The sequence below is a fragment of the Leucopleurus acutus genome, assembly GCF_964270905.1.
Source record: "Leucopleurus acutus genome assembly, chromosome: 10".
Lineage (NCBI taxonomy): Eukaryota > Metazoa > Chordata > Mammalia > Artiodactyla > Delphinidae > Leucopleurus > Leucopleurus acutus.
Genome location: NC_139153.1, coordinates 43,953,840 through 43,971,001, shown reverse-complemented (window position 1 = coordinate 43,971,001; position 17,162 = coordinate 43,953,840). Strand labels below are relative to the sequence as shown.

Genomic DNA, 17,162 nt, shown 5'->3' with positions numbered 1-17,162 from the left:
TGGGGAGCAGCAGGGCAGTCTTCTGGGACAGGGCTGTCTGTGTGGGATGGGTGTGGGCTTACTTCTTCCCACTCACCCGTACTGAGCTGGGGCCTGGCCTCGAGGGTGAAGCGGGCAGTGGGATATGGCTGGTGCAGGCCTTATGTGGGACTGAGTGGCTGAGGTCCTTGGGGACCTGAGCACCAGAAGCTGCAGAGCCTCATCCATCTGCACCAGCCAGACCTGTCTGACCTGTCCCTGGCAGCTTGGGCCAAAGGCCAGAAGAGCAGGCTGCACCCTGCCCCAGGAGGCCCCAGTCTGGGGGCCTGAGGAGCAAGGTTGACCTCCCCTCTAGGAATAATAATGATTTATACAAATGCTAGGAGGGGTCACCAAAAAGACCTGACTTGGGTCTCCCTTTTCTTGCTCTAATTCTCTGCCTATGCTGGGAACGCCTTATTTCCTCTCTATGGCTTACTGGTTGAGAGCACAGACCCAGAGTCCCAGGGTTTGAATCCCAGCTCTTATACTAACTAGTGAGGTGACTTATGCAAATTACTTCCCCTCTCTGCCTGGGTGTCCCCCGTATTGTCCAAATAATAACACTGCTTACCTCACAAGCTTGCTCAGTTATACGCACCCAGTGCTCAGAGGAGTGCCTGGAACATGTAAGCCTCGGGTGCGTGTCTGACTTCCCATTCTGTTTTCATGTGTCTGCTCTATTTCTGTATGTTTTATCCTCTTTTTTTGCCAGTTCTGTCACCCTTTAGGTATCTATCGCTTGCCTCAGGATATGTGTAGACATAGTCACGTGGTCATGTCGTCAGTGGAGTGGCCGTTAGAGGACTCATGGCTTGGAGTCCGGGCTATGGTGGGGCCACCTGTCCCTGGTACCAGCTTAGGCAGGGACAGCCAGGTCTTAGGCATCTCAGGGTGGAGTATTCTGGTGCATCAAGTTGTCTCGTGGCCCCTCTCACTGATCCCTGGGAGCCCTATTGTAGAGATTGCTCCAGCACGCATGATCCAAAACCTGGGTCTCTCCAAGGGTCCTGAGGCTCTGCTCTGGCCAGCCTGGGGGTCTGGGTGGCAGCCCCCGACAGCTCCAATACTCTGGCTGGAAGCCCCTGCAGGCTCCTATCCCGTGGCCACAGCCCATGGCTGGACTGAGCCTACCCACTCCCCATCTAGGGCCCCAGGGTCACTTGGGTTTTTTTCTCAACATAATCCACCCCAAGAAACTAGGTTGTAAAGCAGGTCATAATAAAGGCAGCTGGCTTCCCATAGGAAGGATGGTGGTAACCTGGGGAAAACATTCCAGATCACTGACTCATACCAAAAGGCCATGCACAAGATCAGCAATATGTTATAAAGACAAGGCTCGCAGCCATCAGGGATGACTTAGGCTGTTCTAGAAGGGACCTTTACCCGTTCACTGTTCCCAAACCTTAGTCACTGGACAACTTATCTTGAAAACTCTGCCATATCTGCATTCTACTCATACTAAGTATTTTACTTTATATCAATTATATCAATATGCTTAAAAGTTAGAACCATTCTACGTAACAGCACCCGCAAATTCATGAGTTTGTTGTACTATTTTTTCTATAAGGATGATACTTAAACACATAGTTATTAAACTTTCAAATGTTTGCTGTGTATCATTAGCAGGCATTTGTACCATGATTTGGGAACACAGAGATCTAGTCTAATTTCCTGCCACAGATGGGGACACATACCCAGAGGGGAAGGTCACACAGGGAGATTCTAGGCCTCCTGACTCCCAGTTCAGAGTTCCTTCCCCTGAGGTCAGACTGGCCCATTACTGCCATCCTGCAAAACAGGAAGAGAGGTATTGGGAGCACACCAAAGGTGACCTCTGTCACCCTCTTGCCAGTTACAATTAACACTATTCATCTACACAGGGACCCCTGCTTTTGTCCCCTGAGGTGTTAAAAGGGTTCCTCGAGGATGAATTAGTTGGTCACTGTCTTTTACTAAAGATGAAGTAGGAGCTAGTTTTACTTGGGATGTATTTTCCTGCCAGAGGCAAGAGTAATCAGGGTTTGTCCCAAACTGGTAAGGACCAGCAGACGCTGGCTGAAGACTTGGGGAGGGGGAGGCAGAATGCATGGACAGAGTGGGCCTGTTTGGGCCCCTGCCAGGGAGGACGCAGCGGGCAGCTTGGCAGAGAGGAGCAGTTGCTTCTTTAATCCAGGATTCTGGGGACCAGACAGGAGAAGAGAGGCTTGTACGGGCAAACATAAAAATATTAAAATAGCTGTAGGGTGTTTTTTAAGCCACCTCTTTGCTCCCCTTTGGCCTCTGAGAGTCTGGGATAAAAGCGGAGCGCATTAGAAGTTGCCCAGTGAGCTCAGTGGAAGCTAAGCTGGTTGATAACTTTCTTCCCCAGAGCAAAATTGCTTCTTGTGCCTTAAAAACATAAAGCTTTGGGACGTCCCTTAGACCAGATTAGGCATGATTCAAATAAACCACACACAATATAGAAATGGGAAGAATATGTCATTTTCTGACTCTCTTCTCCACTGACCCACTTCCCACCCCCTCCATGAAACTTCTGTAGGTTGATAGTTTCCACCCACCCTGCCTCCCACTGACCACAGCTAGGGCCTCAGAGACCCTTGGGCCTTTTCCAAAATTTCTTCTCTGATTCTGGGGTAGTTGGGGTGCTCCTTGAGGACCTGGGACCGAGAGAGAAAGGGTGTGAAGCACCAGGCAGGGCTCCCCGCCACTGCAGCAAGCCCCCCACCACTGTCGGGGGCTTACATTGTGGCAGACTTCGATGGCCTCCACGAATCTCTTGTCCTTCAAGTAGTTGAAAGCGAGTTTGAAGCCTATCCAGGAGCAGGGAGAATGCAGACAATGGGTGGCAGTCCGACGACCTGAGAACCCCTCCGGTTCCCACAACAGCCAGAACATAGGCCTTGTGTTGCGGGGTGAGTTTGTTGGTCCTCCGGCCCAGCACCCACGCACGCCTGCCTGGCTGCCTTACCGCTGGCAGGGTTGGCATGATGGCTGTACTTCCAGGCCAGCTCATAGTTGGTGGCTGCGTCCTTGTACGACTGTTCTCTCTCCATGATGAAGCCCATGTACTCGTAGGCCCTGCAGCAGGACTGAAGGGAAAGCCACATCCCATCCCGGTTGGGGCAAGGGATGGGCGGTGGGTGCATTCACCCAAACCACTCAGGGACTCCAGCAGCACCGCCCACCTTGGCGAGGGGTGAACTGTGTACCCTCTTCTCAGCTGTGCCCACTCTGACAGGACGCCTTCCTCCACAGCCCTCCTGCCCTGACCTGCAAATGCCCCTCCCGGCCCCACCAAACCCTCCCTGCACGCTGCCCCTCGACCTCATGAACCCTTCCCATCTCTCCTCCCCATTCCACGTTCCCCCCTCCCAGACACTGTGCGCCTCCTCTTGCCTTGCTCCGTGTTCCCATCCTGCTCTGTGGTCCACAGGAACCCTCTTGTCCCGCCTCTTCTCATCTCCTTCCTACCCCCGCATCTCTGCCCCCAAAGCCCATGTGCCCCTCCCCCGACCCCGCCCCGACAGCCGTGCGCGCCTTGCCTTGTTGTACTGCATGCAGCGCCGCAGCAGCTCCGAGGCCAGGTCGAACTTGCCGCCCTGGCAGTAGATGTCGGCCAGCAGGAGCCAGCTCTTCTCCAGGTCCTCGGCCTCGGCCAGCGTCCATGGGGCCTTGGCCAGACGCTTCAGCTGCGTGCGTGCTTTGGGGACCTGCTTCAGCAGCGAGTAGGCCTGTGCCATGGCCAGCAGGGCGGGAATGCTGTCCTTCTGTGAGGGTGGGAAGCAGGTGTTGCCTCGCCCCGCCCTCGGCATCCCCCCACCGCCTGTCCACCCAGTGGGCAGCTGGTGCACCTCGGCCTGGGCCATCTCAGTGAAGGTGCCCAGCGCCGCCTCCACGTTAGCCTTCTCCCTGGTGGCCAGCAGGCACAGGCTCTGCAGCAGCCGCAGCTGGGTCTGGCCCCAGGCCGAGTGTGGGTAGAACTCCCGCAGCAGCTTCTCAGCAGTGCGCACGCCGTGCTGCTCCAACTCCTTCCTGTCAGTGGAGCCGTGGGCATCGGATGCCAAGCCAGAGGGCAGAGGGCACTGGCCTGACAGCCTGGCCCTCACCTGGCCTTGACCCAGAGGCCGCGGGCTCTCTCTGCCTTCCCCCAGGTCCCACCCCTGCCCTTGCCGGCCAGCCGGGCCCTCACTTGCTCTCAGTCACCAGGTTCTCGAAAGCCTCTCCACCCACGATCTCATTGTCTGGGTTCAGACAGATTTGCACCATGTAGTAGATGGCGCTCTGGCCCCAAGTGCTGTCCTTGCGCGCTTTGTTTAGGAACTTCAGGGCTTCGTTGGGTTGCCCTATGTGCCTATAGTGGAGGAGAGAAACACCAAGAATCAGACAGGGAAACTGAGGCCCGAGGAGTACAGGGACACACAGGGGTCACTCTGTGAATCTGCACAATGCAGGGGCAGGATCGCTGGTCTCCCTGCTTCCTGATCTGGAAGCTGAATTTCTGCTTCCCTAGCAAACGCCAGCATGTCCGTTAGGGACAACCTCCTGCACATAACTGCCAACACACCCACCCCAACCCACCAGCAGTAGATGCCTCTGCAGTAGTTGAACCCTGGTTCTAAAGGCACCCGGCTGGACACCTTCTTGGCCAATTCAAAGAAGGCAGGGGCGTCCTCAAGTTTGCCACTTCTTCGTAGCAGATCGATTAGTTTGTTCAACACAGGAAAATTGTCTAAAACAAGAGAGCAGAAACCTTCAGGCTGTGATAACCAATAGCTGAATCAGGCAGGGAGAGGCAGGGAGGACCAGGAAACACTACCCGTCTGGGCTGAGCAGGGGCAACCCAGTGGCTCCAGTGTCTCCACTGAGACGCAATAAAGTAGGTACTCTTATTGTTCCCATTTACAGATGAGGAGACTGAGACACAAAGAAGTTAAGTAATCTGCCAAAGGTTACAAAGCTGGTAAACAGAGGACCAGGATTCAGACCTAGACAGTCTGGCTCCAGGACCCGAACTCCTAATAGCTGTGATTGCTGGGTGACTCTGGTGTGGGCCTGGCTGGGGCTCCACCCTGAGCCTCGTGTCTGGCCCCTTCCCCAGCAAGAAGCAGTGGTTTTATGTTGCAGTGAGTGGGAATGGAGCTACACGTCAGGGGAGAATTTCTAGCTACCTCTAGGTGGCTGTGACCTCAAAAGGGGACTTATGTTGAGCCCCAGTGTCTGTGATTTGGGGATAGACAGGCTGTCTTGGGTCCAGTGCCAAGCACTGCCCTGCCTGAGACCAGGAACTGGCCCCTTGGACTCGGGAAGGGCCAGCACGTTCCACTGGGCCTTTATCAGTTTCCTGCCTCTCTGGGAACAATCAGAGAGGAGGGGGCTTCCTCTGCCCAGTCAGGAAGGAGGGGAGAGGGCCCACCCTTCTGGGGGGAGAGCAGCCCTCGCTTGGTGGGAACCGACACAGGCAGTCTCAGTGGGTAGGCTCGATGCAGGCAGTTACCTGGCGCTTTCTCCAGGACTTGGTGGTAGAGGTTGATGGCAGCTTCGTATTTCTGTTTTCTAAACATCAGGTCAGCCATCATCTATCAGAAAACACGCGATGCTGGGACAGCAGCTTGCATGGGCATGGCGGGGAGGCTGTCGTGGGAACGGGGTGGGTAAGGAGGGAAGGTAGGAGAGGATTTCCGAGGTAGCCTCTCTGGGCTCTGGGAGAAGCTGCCACGGGAGAAGCCGAGAAGGCGGGGCAGCCTGGGGTGGGGGAGCGGGGGGCAAGGATGGAAGTAGGAAGGAAAGGCTGGAGGTAGACATGCGAGGAGCTAGGCCCTCCACCCCCATCTGAGAACTACCAGCTCCAGGCAGCGAGGTGGAATGGGGGCTCCCCACCTCTGCTGGGGCGGTCCTGAAGGTGGTCTGGGTGACAGGGTGGAGAGCGGCTGGACTGGGGATGGCTCTTCCCACACACTTCCCGAAGCCCCAGGAACCTGTCCCACCCCTGCCTTCAACAGTTGGGTGTGGTTTCCCCCGGAGTGAATCAGCCTCACCACCTCCCCTCAGATTGGCCCGGGAGGTCGCTGCTGCCCCCTGCTGCCAGCCCGCCCCTCCCATCCAAAGGGCAGCGGGTCCAGTGCTGAGTCCTGCTGCCCGACAGCCCCTCAGGGCCGGGTCAGCCGGGCACCTGGGGTTACGGGGTTAGGAAGCAGCCCGCATGCGTCGCAGGGAAGAGGGCCCGGAGTCTCTTACGACGGAGGCTGTCTCATGGTTCTTCTCAGTCTGCAGGAGGATGGCGCAGTGCTGCTCGCACAAGTCCAGGTGGCCCTGCAGCAGGTAGAGCCGTGCCAGTTCTGGCACCACCTGGACAAGACCAGATACAATAACTAACCAATGCACATCATGGGAAAGCTCAGGGACCGATGCCTCGTTCTCTCACACCCAAGTTCTATCAGCTCTTCCTTCAAAATATGTCTCTGATCCCCTGGGATGGTGTCTCTGGCTTTCCCCTTCTCCCACCCAATACTCTAGTCACACTGTGCCTTTTACTAACTAACCGCTGAGAGTTGGGGCCTGGTTTACTCATACTCATCCTTCAGCTTCAGCTCCAACCTCATCTCCTCTGGGAAGCCCTCTGTGCCCCAGACACCTGGACAGGTACCCCTCTTCTGAGCTCCCGCGGAGTACTGAGCCCCACGCGGGTATCACATGGTATGAGAACTGCATGTGTACTTGTCTGTACCCCATGCCTGAGGGCAGTCTATGGGCAGAGACCGTGTCTTGCCCCACTGCATCTCCAGGGCCTAGCTCAGTACCTGGCTTGCACATATTGGGAATCTGTTAAATGAGAGCATATTAAATAAATGAATGGGTCTGTCACTAGGCTCTTCATCTACCCTCCGCCTGTGAACTCCAGCCACCATTCCCTATCTGAAGCCACACCTCTCACAAGACTTTAAACCTCCTTGGAAGCTTAGCCTGGGCTTCATGCCCAAAGAGCCCCCAGCAGTCACACTCTCATTGTCTCTCCATCTGCAAGGGGGACCTGAAAAGGGCAGACTTGCAGCACCTTTCAGCAACACCTTCCCTGCTCTACCCTCCACAAGTGGCTGTCCAAAGCGAGGCTTCCAGGGGACTTCCCTGGTGGTCCAGTGGTTAAGGCTCCGTGCTCCCAAAGCAGGGAGCCCGGGTTCGATCCCTGGTCAGGGAACTAGATCCCGCATGCATGCCGCAACTAAGAACCCGCATGTGGCAACTAAGACCTGGTGCAGCCAAATAAAATAAATAAATATTAACAAACAAACAAACAAAAAAAACAAAGTGAGGCTTCCAGTCTTGCTCCGAGGGCTGTGGTGGGTGAGGACCCTGGGGTCAGCTGGAGCAGGCCCCCCCGGCACCAGGGGTCTGTGCCCCTTGCAGGGAGGCACAGAGAAGGAACTGGCCTCCGTCCCTAGTCAGGGAGCTCTGCGAGGCTTCGCGGCCCAAGAGAAGGAAGAGGGTCTCGCTCTTGAGGACCCACCTTATTTCAATCCCCACCTTATCGTCAATGGGTGAGTAGGAGAGGGCATCTTTGTAAGACTGCACTGCCTTGGCATACTCCTTCTCTGCCAGGTAGTACTCCCCAAAGTGGATGCAGATGGAGGCTGCCAGTTGCTTCTGGGAGGGGATCATTTCTGGTTGCTCCAGGGGAACACGCTTCAGGATCCGAGACTGGAGGTCCATGGCCTTGGGAAAGCAGTAAACTCTGCATCAGAAACCCAGAGCCTGATGTGCCAGATCTCAGGCCAATTCACAGCAAATCCCCAAGCTCTCAACTCAGGGCCAGCTGTCTTAGCAAGGGCATCTCAAGTGCCCTTGAGCAAATCTGGGTCACTCTGGACAGGCAGGGCCACTGGCTGAGTACCCAGGAGGTGAACTGGCACTGCCTCTGGGGCAGGAGCAGAAGCAAAGGCACTCAAACAAAACACTATTGTACTTGACTTGTTTACCTGTTTGCATCACACCTTGGTACTCACTGTGTCTAATTTGCTTCAGCTGTCCTACAGGCTAGGACAAGCACACCATAGGTATTCAACGCAGGCTGTGTTTTGATGGGTGCATTTGTTCTGAATACTACCCTGCTGGGAACTTGAGGCGGCCCCCACAAATGTCCATGACATACAGTGATCAAGTGAGTTAACCAGAGAGCATTGGGGCAAGAAGAAATGAGGATGCCAGGGTTAAGTTTCGGGAAGTGGGCACAGATCAGCCCCGGGTTCCCTAAGGGCCAGACTGAGGAATGGAAATCCAGAGGGGAACAAGGGGATAAGTCACCTCAAGCAGTCCGAGATGTTCTACAACCACAGAATACACCCCAGGGGCAAGTGCCAGGCCATACCCTCGGGTAGAAAGAGTGAAGGAGTGGGAAGAATGGCCAGGAGTCTCCCAGCAGGAGACTTTGGGCTGGGACAAGCCAAACCTGGTTCAAATCTCAGCTCTACCACTTACTAGCAGTATGACTTTGGGTACATTTCTTAACCTCTTTGAGTCTTATCTGTTAAATAGGAATGTCACAGTGCTTAGCTCAAAGGGCTACTGTGAGAATTAAATAAGAAAGCAAAAAGCCTAGTACAGAACTCAGCACAGAGCATTCAATGCATGGGAGCCTGCTGGCATTATCTATTATTATCACCACAAGCATCCTTGAGGACAAAGGCACTGTCTTATGCCCTGCATTCTCCAGCCCAGCCCAGGCGGGCTTAGAGCACTTCCGTGCACAATCAATAAGAGAGCAAGGCTGGGGGGATAAATGCAAGGTGGAGGTCGGAGGTGTAACCTAGATCCTCTTTTGAGGACCAGGCCTGGAGCCTTCCAGACCTGCAGTCCTATCCTATCTTCAGCTCCCATCAGGAAATGGCAGATAAAGAGCTTGAGTCTACTTGTCAATTACCTTGTTCAAGGTGTCCATCACATCTTCTTTCTTATGGCTCTTGTAAACCTTTGCCAGCAAAAGCAAGCACTTGACATCATTCATCAAGGATGGGATGTCTTTGACTGCAAAATGGAAACTCAAAGTAGTGTTTTCTGGCCCCTGGGAAGCGGGGCATGGGGGAGGATGGAGGCTGGGTTCAGAGCCCCAACCAGTGCCCGTCCCCTGCCCCATTCTGCAGGAGAAGAGGGTGCGGGCCGGGGGCAGTCTGTCTGCTCGAAGGTTAGGGGAGTGAGGATGCTGACTCACCAAAGTCATGATCCAGTGCCTGCTTCAAAACTTTTTCTGCTTTGTTGAACTTCTTTAACTTCAGGAGCAGTTCAGCCAGATCGTGGCACAGAAAGTCCTGTCCGCTAATCTTCTGGGCAGCCTCATAATAATTAATCGCCTTAGTGCACACAGGAAATATTGGCATCAAGTCTGGTTTTACTCGCGAGCACCTCACACCGTGTGCACACCGCCCCACTCCCCGCCGCAGCCACCACGCCTGTGTGCCCCTCCAGATCACAGAAGCCTCAGGTGCAAAGGCCTCCCTCCTGGCTCAGGGCCCGAGCCTTAGCCTCGGCAGGTGGTGGGGGGTGGTGGGGAGTTGCTGAGTCCTCCCCTTGGCACCCCATTCAGCGGGCTCTCCCCTCCCACCCAGCCTCCCACCCATGCACCCTCCTCCATCTTCCCTGCTGGGCCGGCCCTCCCCACCCCTTCCCACCCCAGCCCAGCCTGACCTTGGTGTACTGGTGGGTCTTCACGTAAGCTTGCCCAATCCTGCTGATCAGGGATGCGTCGTGTGGGTTCTTTCTGTAGGCCTCGTCGTAGACCTCGAGGGCCTTCTCGGGCTGGTGGGGAAAGGGTCCGCAGTCTCTCTCTTCCCTCTCACTGGAGAAGTAAGTTTTTTTGGGGGGGGGGCACTTGGTGAGGTCATGAGACCTTCACTCACCTCCTGAATGTTCATGAAAGCATCACCCAGTAGCAGGCTGGTGTGAGGGCCAGGCAGATGTTCACAGAGCTCCCTGCAAAAGTAACCAAAACCTTAGCTCAGCCTTGTGCATCCTTCCTATTCCTGAATCCATCTCCTCTTCTTTCCCACTCATTCTGGCTGACATTCTTTCATTTACTCATTCATTCATCACTCAATACTTATTGGCTCAGATGAGGCATGGTGCTAGCTCCCTTAGTTCAGCCTCTCCTCAACTGTCATCTGGACCACAGCCGGCACTTCCACCCACTCCTCTGGCCTCCACTCCCAAACCCCCAGACCCCTCTTCATGAGGCAGCCTGCTCTTTCTAAACCTCCAGTGTGACTATGTCACCCTACTGCTTATTGGTTTCCCACTGCTCTTGGCATCACCTCCCCTTCCTCCTGAATTGCCTAGATAGAGTTTTGCCTGAGGAAGGGGACCAGGGCAGTACCCTTGAAGTCCCAATGTCAAATCGAAGAGACAGTAACTTGGGGCTTCCAATCCCTGCTCTCCATCCTCCTTCACTCACGTTGGTACATCTAAGTCACTGAACATTTCCTCAAGGACAGGCAGAGCCAGGGGCTGGGGCAGAAAAATGATTCCCACCAGGATGTGACCCATAACGGGGGGCAAGCAGGGCTCAGGGCAGATTCACCCCTGTATCCTCACAAGTCAGCCACAAGCTGGTCTGACTGACCTAACCCATGGGAAATTCCCTACTTTCATCAAACACACTCTGAGGACACATTCTGAAGACCCAGGGTGAAGAAGACAATCTGGAGAAAACACTCCCTGAGATGCCACTGGGGCTGGGGCTGTCAGTGCACTGCCCAGGGCTCACCGGTAGCACCCGATGTAGAGGCGGACGTCCTTGCAGGTCTGCAGGTAGATGCTGGCCATCTTCTCCTTGGCCTCCATGTAGCAGGGCTGCTTGGGTGTGATGTTCCTCAGAATGCTCAGTGCCAGGTCTACGTTCCCCTTGCTCAGGGCCAAATCCACGTTGGCAATGGTGATGCGGATCTCCTCTGGCGTGCCACTGAACTCGTTGATGGTGTCCTGCATGACCTTCGTGGCCTCATGCTAAGACATGGGAACCCAACAGACCCTCCATTTGCTGTCACCCACCACTCCTGGAAGCCAAGGAGAGGATGGCCCACCTCTACCTCAGAGCAGCAGGAAGGAGAGAGAGCCCCTCGGCATCCAGGGCCACTGTTCCTGGAGGGCAGGGCCAGCTGAGGGGCACGAAACCCCTGACTGTAAGAACTTGTTCCCGAGCACCTCAAAGTCTGTTGGTGATTCCTTCCTATGGGAGACCTATGGACGCCTCTCCTTGTACCTTCCTGCTTTCAGTCAAATATATTTTAACGTTATGGTATTGGGCACATAAAGGTCTATTCGAATTATATCTTCATTGTATATGTACCCTTGATTATTCTAACAAAGTTACTCTCTTTGCCCATTTTGGTGCTTCCTGCCTTTGCCCAGCCAGACCTTCCAAGGTCCCAGGGCTGCCTCATACTGTTGAGCAGGTTGTACACTGCAAAACTTCAAGGGGATGTAACTGGCATCTACTGGAGCTGTGCATTGCCCAACCTGCACGACTACCTGTGGTGGCCCTGGTGGGCCTGTGTGCTCCACCTCCCAGATCCTTATAGGGACAGTGACGTAGGCAGGGGACAGATCATGCAGGACTCAGTAGGGTTTGGAGTTTATCTTGAGGGCAATGGGAGCCACTGAAGCCTTTTAGGTAAGGGAGAGGGATGCTCCCAAATGAATAAAGCCTCAAATAAAGCACCAGGAGACATCAGCCAGAATCAAAAAGCCTTGTTCCCAGGCCTACCCTGGACCTCCAGCACGCCCCAGAACCAAGGGGAGAGAGCAGCACATTTCTTACCAGCTCCCCATTCATCCGGAGGGCATCTGCCAATTCCAGTAAGATGGATACCCGCTCGCTGGGCTGCACAGAGGGCCCATGGAACTTCTTGCTTTCTTCCATCTTCAGAATTGGTAATTTTATGATCATCTTCAGTGCCTTTATGGCTTCTGGGTAGTCTCCAGACTTGTTGAGGGCCCTGGCCTTGATGAAGTGGTAGAGGGGGTGGTCTCGGACCTAGAGGAGCATAAGCAAAGTGTGGGGCTCCAGCTTCCAGAGGGGAGAAGGCCACAGGAGCCCACTGAGCCTGCTCCTGCCTTTGGGCCAGCAGAAGGGGCTGAGGGATGCAGGCAGCTCCTGAGGCTACTCTCCTGAACCAAGTGGGGGCTGATGCAAGCTGGGCTGTGGGATGCCGAGCAGGTGACAGGGCATAAGGGACCCCCACCTGGAAGTTGTAGCTGACGCCCAGCTCCAGGCAGTGGGAGCACATGGCAAAGTTGCCCTGAGCCAGGTAGATCTGAGACATGAGGAGGTAGGCGTCCACGGAGGTGGGGTCCAGCTCCAGGCAACGCTGCAGGGTGCTCTGGGCATTCTCTAACTCTCCTAGAAATAATAAACAAATCTCTACATCCAGGGATCCTTGGGACTCTCAGGACCCACTATGTAAAGGCAGAAGGAATTTTACACGTCCTGTTACCCAGAAACACCCAATAGGGCATTTTACCCAGTTCTGTTCTGCTTGACTCAGAGGTTTCTTCCTAAAATTAGAACTACAGTTTTTGCCTTGACCCAGACAAAAGCCAGGAAATTCAAACCTTGGTGTGACACCTCCCTTCTCTCTGTACCCTCAGGGAGATGGCTAAGTTACTTCACTGCTCCCTCTGGAAGCTCAGGGGAACACTGAACTCTCGATTCCCACACCTAAGAGCAGAACAAAATCTAATAATAACAGCAACCATAATAGCCACAACTTAAGAAGCACCTGCTCTGCACCAACATAGGCAGAGCACTTTAGAAAGGCTGGTTTAATGTCTGCCCAGCCCCGCAAGGTTGGTATTATGATGCAGGACTGAAACTTCAGTGATATAAGTCACTCAGCTTGGAAGGGACAAAGTCAGTATTTAAATCCAGGCCTATCGGCTCCTGAGGCTGAGCTCTGAATGCCTTGGCACGTTGAGGCTAAGAGGCCTCCCTGCAGCCAGGCTGGCCCTAAGCAGGTGGCAGTGGCAGCCCAGGAATGGGGTACAGCGAGCTGGTGGGAGAGCCCTCCTCCCTCTGCAGCCAGGTCCCTCAACAGCTCCTGCTTGGGGCCCATCACCAGCTGGTGGGGAACACCTGCTTCTGGGTCCCAAACTCCCTGCTCCTTCCCTTGTGCTGCAGAAATGTGAAGATGTCACCATGACAACCTAAGCAGCTGGAGACCTTGCTTTGTCCCTAAAGGTGCTGGCAGCTGTCAGCACCACTGTGTGTGTGTCGGGGTGGGGGTGGTTTCTGCCCTCCCCTTGTACCCAGGAGACCTTCAAGAAGTGGGCAAACCTGGCAGCCAGATGAACACTAGGAGGGCCGAGGATGAAGACCGGGGAGCTCTGGACAGAGTGTAACCCACACAATGCAGAGCCAGAGGACACAGGCACGCCACGGCATTCTGGAGCCTTTGGCAGACGGGGGTGAAAGGCTGAAGGGAGCAAGGACTTCGGAGAGGACAACAGGCCCCCACGGAGGGTTCTCCCCCTTTCCCTCTCCCTCCAGAATCTCGGCCTTGAGATGGGACAGGATGGACGGGGACTGTTCTGGCTGCTGGAGGCTCTGAAAGTCTAATGGTACAGGGTCTCCCCTCCTCACAAGGCCTTCCTGACCACCTTTTAAAAACTGCAACCCTGGCACCCCCGCACGCCCTCCCCGGCTTTCATTTTCTCCATTGCACAATCGTGCCCTAACAACAATACTGCATTTACTGTCCAAGTCCCCTCACTAGAACACAAACTCCATGGTGGAATTTTTGCCTGTTTTGAGTACTGCTGTCCCCCAGGATCAGAGCAGTACCAGCACGTAATCAAGTTCAGTGACTATTACCTGGCACAGATCAAGTAAACCAGGGGTCCCCAACCCCTGGGCCACGGACGCGGCCTGTTAGGAGCCAGGCTGCACAGCAGGAGGTGAGCGGCGGGCCATTGAGCAAAGCATCCTCTGCCGCTCCCCATCGCTCGCGTTACCGCCTGAACCATCACCCCCCCACACACCCCGCTTCTTCGTGGAAGAAAAATTGTCTTCCACGAAACTGGTCCCTGGTGCCAAAAGGGTTGGGGACTGCTGAAGTAAGCTATCAGCAAAAGGGCGGGTTGGAGAGACCCCTGCTGGTGAGGAGTCAGGAAGGTGTCTGGGGGTTAGAGGCTGGAAGGAGTGGGCCCGCCTCCTGAGGGTATGTGTGTGTGGACTACCCCAGGCAGGGAGCCTGCGGACACTCACCCAGGGGCCCCGCCGGCCATGAGGACCCACAGGCTCACCTGAGAGATACTTGACTTGGGCCATCAAATACAGCGGGTCGATCAGGGCTGGTGCTGCCTTGACTACAGGATTCAAGATCACAGAGACTTGTTTAAGAAGAGGAGACATAATCTGGCCTGGCGACCGGGGCTGTAGGAACACGGGGGTCTGGCTGTGCGGTTTGCCCTATTCCAACGGAGACTCCGGGAGTGCTCAGAAAACACTCACGCAGTGTTTTACTTTTTTCCACACGTATATACCATCCACTCCGTACCACCTAGTGCAAGAGCATCAGCTCCCGAGAATGGGGACTTTCTTTTGTTCACTGTTTCATCCCCCCTACCTAGCACGGCATCTGGCACATGGTAGTGCCTTCAATAAATATTTGTGGAATGACATTACAAGGCACTGGGGGGATATTAAGGCGTATGAGATATGATCCTTGCCCACAAGGAATCTTGACTGTCTGGGAAAGCCAGACAAACAAGAAAAGACCAACATACTTCTTAGAAGACGTCTGGCAAAAAGGGAGCCCAGTTCTTCCCTAGGATAAATGCAGACACAGGGGCCAGTGCCCTGCTCCTCCAAGTACGGTACCTGGACCAGCAAGCATCGGCATCCCCTGGGAGATGCAGGGCTTGTGCCCCACTCCCTGGCTGACTGGTGCGCTGCACGTGCAAGTGTGAAAAGCGCTGGGCTCCCCAACTGCCAGAGGCTCAAGCACCCTGGTGACTTGCCAGGTAGGTCCTGCCTCCGTCCAGACCTGTCCTCAGGACCAACCCCGCTCCCACCCCGCCGCCATGAAGATGCACTCTCCTCTAACCTGCTTGGGGCAGAAGACCAAGTACTCCTTGGCGATGCAGGCCAGGAAGAGGGGGTCAAGCCTTTCAAAGTACTCGGTGCTCAGGGGGAGGGCCTGCGTGCTGGAGAAGTGCAGCTCAGCCGCTTCCTTCAGCAGTGCCGCGGCCTCCTGCTCTCCCTTGTGCTTCTTGGAAGCCAGGAGGGCTTGGAGGAAAACCAGCACCTGTGGGAGGCAGGCCCAGGTCTTGGAAGGAACACCCGCTGCGCAGAGTTGCCAGAAGCCTGGGCTGTCTTGGGTGCTTTACTGGAAACTGGGGGTGGGAGGAAGGCGGGGCGGAGGCACGATCCTGGAGCAACCCCAGCGCCCAGAGAGCTCTGACCTCGGACTTCCCAAAGGACTGCTGCACCTCCTTCAGGAATTCCAGCTGATGCTCAGCCTCTTCCAGGTGGCCGTCTAAGATCTGGCACCAGATGACCCCTGGGATGGGGCAAAACTAGGATGAGCAGCCAGCTCTGCAGCAGAGCCAGCAGTCCAGCAGTCCAGAGGCAGGGACGGGAGAGTGGATGGCAGGGGCCCTTTCCGACATCTTCACAAACTTAGAGTGGCACATACTCATGGTAAAGAATTCATATCATAAGGCAAGGAAAACATCCCTAGCTCATGTTCTGGCTGTGTCTCTCTCTAGAAAGAACCAACATGAACAGTTTGGGGTATACGCCTCCAAACATCTTTTGAAGCATTTATACGTTATTAGCGTATACCATGTTTTCCCATCAGTTCATACAAATCTACCCCATTCCCTTTAATCATGACATAATATTCCACTGTGGATGTAACCGTTTAGTTAACTACTGCCCTACTGAAGGACTCCTCATTTCACATTTAGTTTGTTTTCAGTGTTTAAATATTACAGTGCCATGGTCTACATTTGTGTGTGTTCTAATTCCTGAAGTAGAGCTGATGGGTCAAAGGGCACGCATATCTAAAACATTGATAGATAAGGCCAACTTGTCCTCCAAGGATATCTGAATTAACATTCCTGCCAAGAATTTGAAAGTGTTCTTTCTTTCCTCACAACCTCACAAACATGCTTCACTCTTTACCAGGTTAAAGAGTGAATAGTAACTCATTTTAATTCACATATAAAAAATTTTTTTAGGGAGAATGAACATCTTTTTATATATTTAATGGTCTTTTCTACTGTGAATTTCCTCCTGATAGCTTTTGCCTGTTTTTCTTTGGATGGACTTCTCTCTCTATATATATATATATATTTTTTCTCTTTATATATTTATATTCTCTTTATATATAGTCTTTGTTACATTTTCCATTAGTTTGCCTTTTACCTTTTAACTATTTTATTGTGCCTTTTGCCATCCATTAGTTTTAAGTTTTTACGTAGTCATATTGGTCATTTTCCTTTACAGTTTCTGAGTTTGTGGTTAGGCTTAGCATCCCCCAGGAAACCCAAGTCCAATTTAATTTTTATCTTTAAATACCTAACTCATCTGGAATTTATTTTTGAGGATAGTGTGAGATGGGTATTTACCTTTATTTTTTTCATAATGGAGAGTCAGGTGTCCAATCACAAGTTATTGAAACTCTATGGGTTTGAAATGTCATTTGTATCATAAGACCTGTTTCTATCCCATTTATCTATTTGTTTATTCCAGTGTTGGCCTCAAACTGACTTAACTACTTTTTTTAAAAAAAGCATTTAATATTTATTTATTGCTACGTTGGGTCTTCCACTACTTATTTTTTTTAAAGCATTTAATATTTATTTATTGTTACGTTGGGTCTTCGTTGCTGTGCGTGGGCTTTCTCTAATTGCGGTGAGCAGGGGCTACTCTTTGTTGCAGTGCACGGGCTTCTCATTGTGGTGGCTTCTCTTGTTGTGGAGCATGGGCTCTAGGTGCACAGGCTTCAGTAGTTACAGCATGCAGGCTCAGCAGTTGCGGCACTTGGGCCCTAGAGCGCATGGGTTTCAGTAGCTGTGGCGCATGGGCTTAGTAGTTATGGCTCGCAGACTCTAGAGTGTAGGCTCAGTAGTTGTGGCGCTTGGGCTTTGTTGCT

At 53.6% G+C, this 17,162-nt stretch overlaps 1 protein-coding gene across 2 annotated transcripts in view; it reads right to left on the bottom strand.

The window, feature by feature from the left end:
• Positions 1 to 1,703: 1,703 nt before the first annotated feature.
• TTC21A (tetratricopeptide repeat domain 21A) overlaps positions 1,704 to 17,162 on the bottom strand; it is a gene marked incomplete at its 5' end in the record, with an annotated part of 32,539 nt that continues 17,080 nt past the window's right edge. The window contains 21 exons of one of the 2 annotated variants that reach the window (XM_082848628.1): positions 1,704 to 1,809; positions 2,596 to 2,678; positions 2,764 to 2,831; positions 2,990 to 3,110; positions 3,564 to 3,788; positions 3,873 to 4,053; positions 4,211 to 4,372; positions 4,600 to 4,750; positions 5,516 to 5,597; positions 6,256 to 6,366; positions 7,540 to 7,728; positions 8,933 to 9,036; positions 9,221 to 9,359; positions 9,694 to 9,804; positions 9,906 to 9,978; positions 10,769 to 11,007; positions 11,822 to 12,037; positions 12,246 to 12,403; positions 14,305 to 14,434; positions 15,108 to 15,308; positions 15,466 to 15,563. In XM_082848628.1, coding sequence (XP_082704754.1) covers positions 2,601 to 2,678; positions 2,764 to 2,831; positions 2,990 to 3,110; positions 3,564 to 3,788; positions 3,873 to 4,053; positions 4,211 to 4,372; positions 4,600 to 4,750; positions 5,516 to 5,597; positions 6,256 to 6,366; positions 7,540 to 7,728; positions 8,933 to 9,036; positions 9,221 to 9,359; positions 9,694 to 9,804; positions 9,906 to 9,978; positions 10,769 to 11,007; positions 11,822 to 12,037; positions 12,246 to 12,403; positions 14,305 to 14,434; positions 15,108 to 15,308; positions 15,466 to 15,563 — 2,837 coding nt within the window. In that variant the 3' untranslated portion in view covers positions 1,704 to 1,809; positions 2,596 to 2,600. Of the gene's footprint in view, positions 1,810 to 2,579; positions 2,679 to 2,763; positions 2,832 to 2,989; positions 3,111 to 3,563; positions 3,789 to 3,872; positions 4,054 to 4,210; positions 4,373 to 4,599; positions 4,751 to 5,515; positions 5,598 to 6,255; positions 6,367 to 7,539; positions 7,729 to 8,932; positions 9,037 to 9,220; positions 9,360 to 9,693; positions 9,805 to 9,905; positions 9,979 to 10,768; positions 11,008 to 11,821; positions 12,038 to 12,245; positions 12,404 to 14,304; positions 14,435 to 15,107; positions 15,309 to 15,465; positions 15,564 to 17,162 lie in introns of those variants that run through there. The other variant, XM_082848627.1, reaches the window with a different exon arrangement.